This window comes from Branchiostoma belcheri, unplaced genomic scaffold (assembly GCF_001625305.1).
Source record: "Branchiostoma belcheri isolate BF01 breed outbred unplaced genomic scaffold, Haploidv18h27 scaffold26, whole genome shotgun sequence".
Classification (NCBI taxonomy): Eukaryota; Metazoa; Chordata; class Leptocardii; order Amphioxiformes; family Branchiostomatidae; genus Branchiostoma; species Branchiostoma belcheri.
Window position 1 is genome coordinate 1,282,014 of NW_017803865.1, and position 8,271 is coordinate 1,290,284.

Consider the following 8,271-nt stretch of genomic DNA (forward strand, 5'->3'; position numbering starts at 1 on the left):
TAGATAAAGTAGGGATTTACCCTATGTGAGGAAATGAGAAGTTATTTTGACATAAGTTATTCCCATTTTCAACGAGGCATGGTAGCGGAATGTAATAAATTAAGTGCAGCATCATTTACTTTTGTATCAAGATGATTATCAAGGCACAAGTGGTTCTTAGAGCTCTTAGACTGTCAACTTCAATTTCAAGTTAGTCCTATCTCCTTGAAAATTGTGAAATTGAAAGCTCTTTCATTTTAACTGCAAAAGCCTGCATGTTGCATTTTTACCTCTATGTAGGGAGGTTTTGTTGCCAATGTTTCTGTATGTTTGCTTGTGTTTCCATTTATATTGCTTTGCACCTCGGGGACACTGGCAGGAAGTTAGGTCAAAGGTCCCACAAAAGCCCTAAAAAGGGTTATCTCATTTCCATTTCTTGCTATATAGGCATGTCTGCTGCCTTACTGGAGAGAGTAGGCAAATGCATAAACAGAACAATGAATGCACAATCATGAATAAAAACAAGACATTCTCCAATACTTGAAGTCCTACAAGTATAATGATGTCCTTCACATTACCTTAACTGGACAAGAAGCCCTCTGGGGTTTTCCCCACTTCACATGTATCTGTATCATATGTGCATCTATACTACTCAATCAGTATCTTATTGCCCTTGGGCATAATATACCAGCTTTACAGGCGTGTGCCTGCTTATATTATACTGGACAACTTGTCACAGCTAAGCTTGGCATGTCTACATAGTTTTGTAACTCATTGTGCCAGTGTCCAAGTAATAAAGGAACCATGGCAGATATCAATCAGACAAAGGCATAATATAAATGTAGGTTAGCTCTCCAGTTATGAACCATCTTGGTTAAGTTACTTCAATCTTTAGATGAGATAACTCTCACAATGCAAAAAAGGGTAAATGGCTGAAAGACTGCTTTGTTATAAGAGAAATACTGATTTGGCATACAAGTAGGATGGTACCCAGGCTATGAAAGACTGCTTTGTTATAAGGGAAATACTGATTTGCAACAAGAAATTAAAGATTTACTTATACACCTGTATATATGTTATCTCCCGTTTAGTAAGTACAATTCTAAGATGTATTTTGTATTTCTATTTTGTAGTTTGTAGTTGACCCTAGGAAAGTCGAGGTACTTTTGGTTGCGTAAAGTTTATTCTTGTGATAGCAGAAATCATCACAGTTACAATACCAATATGACGACCCTTTAACCCTTGCCATTAGTCATAAAGACTGGAGCTGGCTTTATCAGCCCGGCACAGCGACCATGTGTTTATCAACATCCCCCCAGCCTGGGCAGCAGCTCTGCCGCTCAAGTCAGAACTTCTTCTGACAGGAAGTCCTGATGCTGCAGGGGACAAGGAGGGTCTGCATGCCTGCTTCTGTGACGAGTAGCGAGCCTGTTCAAATCATTGATAATCATAGTTGGCCTGCTCTAATTCAACATTAAGCACTGTCGTTAAATTCTTCATTAAAGTACAATTTGTTGCTTTGATATTCTGCACAGCATGTTGTTTGTTTTCATCTGAATTCATCATTATTGACAAAGTCTATTTGCATCTCAATGCCAGATTGCCTGATGGTCTGTTTTGTCAGTGTTCATAATCATAGGCTTGGTCCCAGAAGGTCAAGTGTTGTTGGTCCTAAATTTATTGTTATAAGCAATAAGATTGCAAGGATATCCCCCGATGCAGACCCTCTACAATTCCCCAAACTTCCATTGACACATCAACTTCATCAATGCAACCAATCAAAGTTGCTCCCATCATATATCAATTTCAAATGCACTCCTCATTGCAGAACACAGTGGGTGGAAGGTGGAACTACGGTACAGTAACTGTACAGTCATAAGGAGCCACAAATGGATCATATTCACAATGCCCAAATGCAGAACTGGAAGACTTTTAAAAATCTAATCTTTTTAAGAATCGCTTCCTGCTTTCTGCAAATGCTTGAAAGAACAGTTCCTAGAAAATGGCATGTCTTCCTGACCTCTGTAATGATGGTGACTGTGTTGTTGTAGGCACATTCCTCTTTTATCAAATATAATTTTCATCTTTGAAACTGGTCCGTAAACCATCAAACACACTGCTTACTCTTTACATAGGAGTACACCTGGAACAGAATGCAGAATGTATAATGCATATAAAATATATTTTGTTCATAATAATATTATATACATGTAAAGAGCCAAGGTTACCTTTTCCATTTCCAGGAAGTCATCGTCAAGTTTTGTAGCCTCGGCCCCTCCTATCTTCTCTCGAATAGACTGAAACACAGAAAAAACAGGTTTAGTATCTGTAATCTTTTTTGGTTTTCTTTAACGCAGGGTAGATGAGTTCAGTGACTTCGCACTGCTTTACACTTACTGTATATGAATAATACATTACACAATCCAAGAAATGGTGACAATTACCGTAAGTCATTTTAACAGAAAAATCGTACAGCACTAACATCACTCAGCCTATTAGTATAACAGTGCTCTCTTTACTTATAGTGACTTATACATGTACTTTACATGTAAAATCTCAAATAAATTTACCCTTATACACCTCTCAAATACTTGATAGACATATAGATTAATAGTATAAATGTGTAAGGGGGCTTGGCTCAATATGCATGCAAGCCGTTGCGAAAAAACATTACACTTCATCTCAAGTATTTCCCTTTGGCTTCGACAGAAGATGAAGATATATAGGCACTTCATGGCCCTCAAGGTGGTACTGGGAGGTCATTGACCCCTGTATGCTCTGAGAGGCAGGTTGTATACAGAATGGGGTCAGCCTTATTAAGTTAACTGCCTTGCTAATACACTATGCTGATCCTTTTGATGGTCATAGTTATCAGACCATCTCCTCGCATAGCGATGACATAAAAACATAGAGATGAAATAATTTGCCAAAATTTCGTTCTGGGTATACTTACAATATCCTAGTATTCCTACAATATGTGCCTTTAAATGATAAGTTACATAAAAGAACAAGGTCAAAAAAGAAAATGTTTGAAATCCAACCCAATAACATCATCATCCTTTCCTAAAATTTGGTTCTAGGGACTCTCCAAATGCTGCAATAAGTGCCTTTAAAAGGATGTTATGCCGCAAAGGAACAAAAGGTTTAGAACCCAGCACTGTCGTACGGTTTCCATCGTAATTTGCAGGAGTGATAAGAGCTGATTGGCTCACACCTGCGCTCCACAAGATCAATACCTGCGCAGCCATTCCTTCTAAGGCACTGACAGCAACAGGGCTGGTCATGGCTGCACAGATCTCACGGGATAGCGGATATTTACCTCCATAAAAAAATGGGGGTATTGTTTTTGGTCTGTCTGTCTGTGTGTCTGTGTTTCCATAGTACAGGTATAAAGGATATTGGCCCTTAGATCAGGTTGTATTAGATTTAGGAAGGAGAGGGCTCTTGACCAGTAATCCCCGACCTGATAATGATGATATAATAGATATGGTTGAGATTTACAACATTTGTGGATGGATTTCAACTCACACCAGGTACTCTTTGAGGTCACGACTATGCATGTCTTGGAGGAATGGGAGCATATTCAAGCATATTCAAGGAAATTTCAATGAATGATGTTGGAAATTTTCTGGGTAGCAACATACTTTATTTCCAAGTTGTAATGACAAAAAAAACTGTACAAAAAAAAAGTGAAAATTCTGCTTGAACCAGTCTTTCTGATGGAAATCGAACACACAAATACAACAGCTCATCCTGAATAGAGAAGGCCATCATAGGCCCCATTTACACGTGCGTCGTTTATATGTGTTGGGCGTAAAACGACGCGCGGGCGCGCGCGGCGCCGCACTGTGCGTTTTGTACGACAGATTTTTTTATCGTGTAAACAACCTCCGCCACAGACGCGCGGCGCCGCGCGTCATTTTTCTGTGGCACGCCCAGGAGGTGCCATAAGAAAACCGCCGTCGTTTTACGCCCAACACATATAAATAACGCACGTGTAAATCGGGCCATAGTTAGTTCCAGAGACAATTCTCCCCCTCAGGAGACCACCACATGGTAAGCCAACCATACATAAATCATTAGGAGGTTGGCTTCTGTACAAGATAATCTCATTCTTAGGTATCTTAATTGGCAGAAATGCATAAAAGAAAACACAGAAGGCCAAATTGATGCTTTCCACAGTACTGTAAGTCTTGAAAATTTTGTTTGTGGTGGTTTTATTTTTATTTTATCTGAACATTACCTTGTTTCAAAATAACAAGGCATTTTCAATAGATCCTTCCATGGTCTCATCTACATTCTGTGGACATATGCAGCAGAAAACAGACAAATGTCTGCTTGCCGAGCTGCCTTTAAATTGCTTGAAATTACCATACACCCCCCCCCCACTTCTACCCCTTCTCTCTCAAGTATGAAGCATTTCTTATCCAGGATACAATTTTTGAAGGAAATAGTGTACATTTTTCACAATGACTGACCATGGAGGTAGAATTTTCTACCTCCATGAACTGACCAATTAACTTTACCATCTTACGCAATACTAGGCTAATTATAAAGACTGGTTTATTGTTGATGAACAAATAAATCCCAGGACCCACTGGCAGCCGAGATGCATTTGGCTGAATTGTTGGGTCTGGTTACAAAATACAACATTATTACGATTACAAATGGGCTATACAGCTGTTTACACACATAGGGATAAAATTTAACAATTGTTTAAAATCTTAAATACACCATACTATTATTACAAATATTGAAATATCTTAAAAGAGTAATTTGTCGAAAGGTTCTTTACAAAACGTTACAATAAAGATAAGATTTGATAAGTCCTCATTGGTACTAGTATTCAAATTTTGCAGAGACGAGCTCCCTCAAATTTAACAGTTAAGGCAGGAAAGGCGTTAAACCTGTTACTCAAGAGTTACTTTCACATTGAGTTCAACAGTTTCAGCATAGCTGGGACGGGACTGTTCAGGAAGCATTTGGTCCCAATAGGTAGCTGGTAGCAACGGGTATGTCTGAGTTGCCTGTGGTGTTTCTGCTTCCGTGCTGGGGGTAGCCAGGAGGAGAAGCGCAGATTTGCTGACATTGAGGGCAAAGTCCATGCACAAGTCCTGTCTGCACTCGGAAAGACGGAGTTCAAGGTGCTCAAGGGCATTGGTGTATGAGAGGTATTGTTGCCCCTTCATGATTCTGCAAGCGCGTTTTTGTATCCTCTCAATGTCGTCTGATTGTTTCTTGGTGAGTCCGGCACTCCAGCATGGAGCAGCATATTCTAGCATAGGTCTTATGTACCCGCAATACACAGAAGCAAGGTGTGATTGAGGGACTCCGGAACGTCTTATAGTCTGCCAAGGAGATAGAGCCATTTGCTGCTCTTGCTTACCATGGCCTCGACCTTGTCATTCCACCGTAAGTCCGAGCGAATGTGACGGCCAAGTAGTTTTGTCTGTGGGACGACAATTAACAAAGTAATCTAACTCTCTTAACTATTTATGTTACAGCACAATTCCGAATAAAGCTGAACCTAAAATTCACGCTTAGTCCTATAATCCTTGACAAGAATCAAACCACCCCCTATCAAAAAAACTGCACCATCAAGGATCGATACTGCAGCTAAGTCAGCCATCCCACATTACGTACTTGTATTTACCAGCCCAGCCTCATGACTCTGATTACAACATGCCTCACTGATAAACCCTTTCTCCTGACCAGTTATGGGTTAAAGGTGGGTGAGCCATGAAATCTCTCAGAACAGATCACTGCAGCATTAGCTTTACGACCTAATGTCCTTGCCGAAGGAATACCACCAAAGCATGTCCAGGACAAAAAGATTTTCAAACGGAAGTTACAGTGCATGCTGCAGTCCCAAGGAAAGCTCCCAATATCAACCTTGATCTTCATCTTTCCAAGACCTACAAACATACCAAATATCATCACAATATTCCCCAAACGTATGGTGAATCAAAATAGAGGAAAACACATTCAGACACACTCTATATAATACCTTGATTTTCATAGACTCTGGTACAAAATATCTGGATATGATGTGCACATTTTGAACTTGACTGTACTTTGTATTGACTATTGTACATTGTATTTGGAAAAGTGATACGATCAAGTTGTAAATCAGTTCAGAGTAGGCCTGCATTTAAAGTCCCAAGGGTACGATATAATCTCCAGAGTGATCCATGGGTCATGGTAGGATGGCATTTAATAGAAAAAAGTCATTTAACCGTATTGCTCACTCGGCTGATATATACGCCAATACATTTTAATGGCTCGTGCATTGCGTGGGCGCAGAGCATTTTCCTGTGTATCTAAGTAGTTCAAAAGCAAATAGCATTAATGATTTGGGTTCTGACTACCTAAACTTGATCAGAATGTTAAGTGGTTTCTCTTCTAGGTGAATTGATAAGCAGTAGGTATATCAATGCCCATCAATGCACTCCAAATTTTCCACTAGCTTGATCAGAGGAATCACATCAATCATCTTTAAACATAACGTCATAAGCTGTTAGAAGTGAAGGGAGGGAACAACCTTTTTTTGTCATGTTTCAGACATTTCCATATTTCCAAACAGTGATGTGATTGCACTGCTATGTGGGTGGACATTCTCAGGACATTCTACAGTCTTAGACACCTAATTTAGCAGCTGAGGTTTGCTGTGCATACAAACACACAGGTGCAGTATGGCTATGTAGGACATGATACCAGGACTCATCCTCAGCACTAGCCTACTCTCAGGACTGTTGGATTTCAAAATGGAAACTGACAAAAGAAATACATTGTGTGTAGAGGTAAGGTAGCCTTGGATCCAGCCTCCTTCAGCTGTAATCTGCTACTGACAGTAAAGCTTAGACTGGATCGTCATATGTTTACCCAGGCTCCTATATTTCCTCCCTCAAAAGTAGATACCGGTAGTTGACGTTACCTAATTACCTCCGGGGAAGGAGATATCCTTCCGCGAGGAGGTTTTACTATTGTTCGAAACATTTCTGTCAGCAGCTGTTTCTCGCGATCGGCTGGACGGATTTGTCTGTGGTTCGGTATACGTATTGCTGTTGGGCTGCAGATGATGCAGAACGTTTTTGTTTAATTGCATATGTGTTTATGGGCGTCGAAATAAAAGGTTTTTAAGTGCTCCGGACACCCCCGCCATGCTGAAAATGGAATTTACCATGTTGTTAAGGAATGGGGAGGTTTCAGTTTTGGGTCTTACCATTCAAAAGGGGTCAAACAGAGGGGTGTCTGGTTCCGATAAAAACGTTGGGTGACGGCGCAGCAATGACGGCGCGGGATGACGGCGGGGGTAATGGCGCGGGTGACGCTGAACGCTGGGTGCAAGCCGAGTCAGCGCTAGATCTTCGTGTCGCGGCATTTATTTCCAGAAATACGGCGATACACGTCAATTTATTTCAAGTACGGCGCGTAGCTAGCATGGCAGCAGCCAGCAGAAGCGGTGGGCGGGCGGTATGCAAATCTTGCATGACGTATCCGCGTTACGCGTCTCTGATTGGTTGTTCGCTTCAGCTGAGATCGCCGGGCGGCAACATGAAGGGCGCGGGGACGCGATTTTTCTGTTTGAAAATATGCACTAAACGCTGTTTTCCAGGACTGCATAGCCACATCTAGTGAAAAAGTGCACAATTAATAGTAAATTTGGGGGAAATATTTGTTTCTTTGTCGATTTATGGTGTCGATTTATGGAACCGGAAGTGCAGCCGAGACCAGCGCGCAGCGTAGACCAGCGTGGCAGTTTGACGTGGACGATCAAAACATAAACAAAACTCCCGCTGAAGAAGGGAAATTATCCTGTATGTATGCATTTCAGATCCCAGGGACTATGTTTACGATGGGAATAATTGTGGATACGCACGATGCGCACGATAAGCCTCAGAAATTTATGTCGCAAGTGGGGCATTCTATAGGCTTGCACGGCCAATGTCTGGCACGCTACGCGGCGTACGTACACTGCTGCACATCACAGCCAGCGATTCAGTGTCTTAAAATATTTTTTAACATCAGTATAACAATATTTTTAAGCATATGTGATCAAATTTCTGTAAAAAAAATTTGCACAATTGTAAACATAAAACATGAATAGATCGCTGCTATACTGGGCGTACCATTTCGCGTACATGGCCGGCTGCCCGGCGCAAATACTGTCCCGATTTTTCTCAGTAGAAAACCAGAATAAATCACGCACCCGTAATTTGGCTTCGACCCAGAGCTCCTACTTCAGAGTTGAAACCTCAAAAATAGTAACTTTATTAGAGCATGGAGGTATTA

General features: G+C 41.0%; 1 protein-coding gene across 15 annotated transcripts in view; it reads right to left on the reverse strand.

Annotated features, from left to right (window-relative positions):
- LOC109471937 (endophilin-A3-like) overlaps positions 1–8,271 on the reverse strand; it is a 44,495-nt gene that overhangs the window by 25,910 nt on the left and 10,314 nt on the right. For all 15 annotated transcript variants that reach the window (XM_019771450.1, XM_019771457.1, XM_019771454.1 and 12 more), the window contains exon 2: positions 2,208–2,276. In XM_019771450.1, coding sequence (XP_019627009.1) covers positions 2,208–2,276 — 69 coding nt within the window. The remainder of the gene's footprint in view (positions 1–2,207; positions 2,277–8,271) is intronic.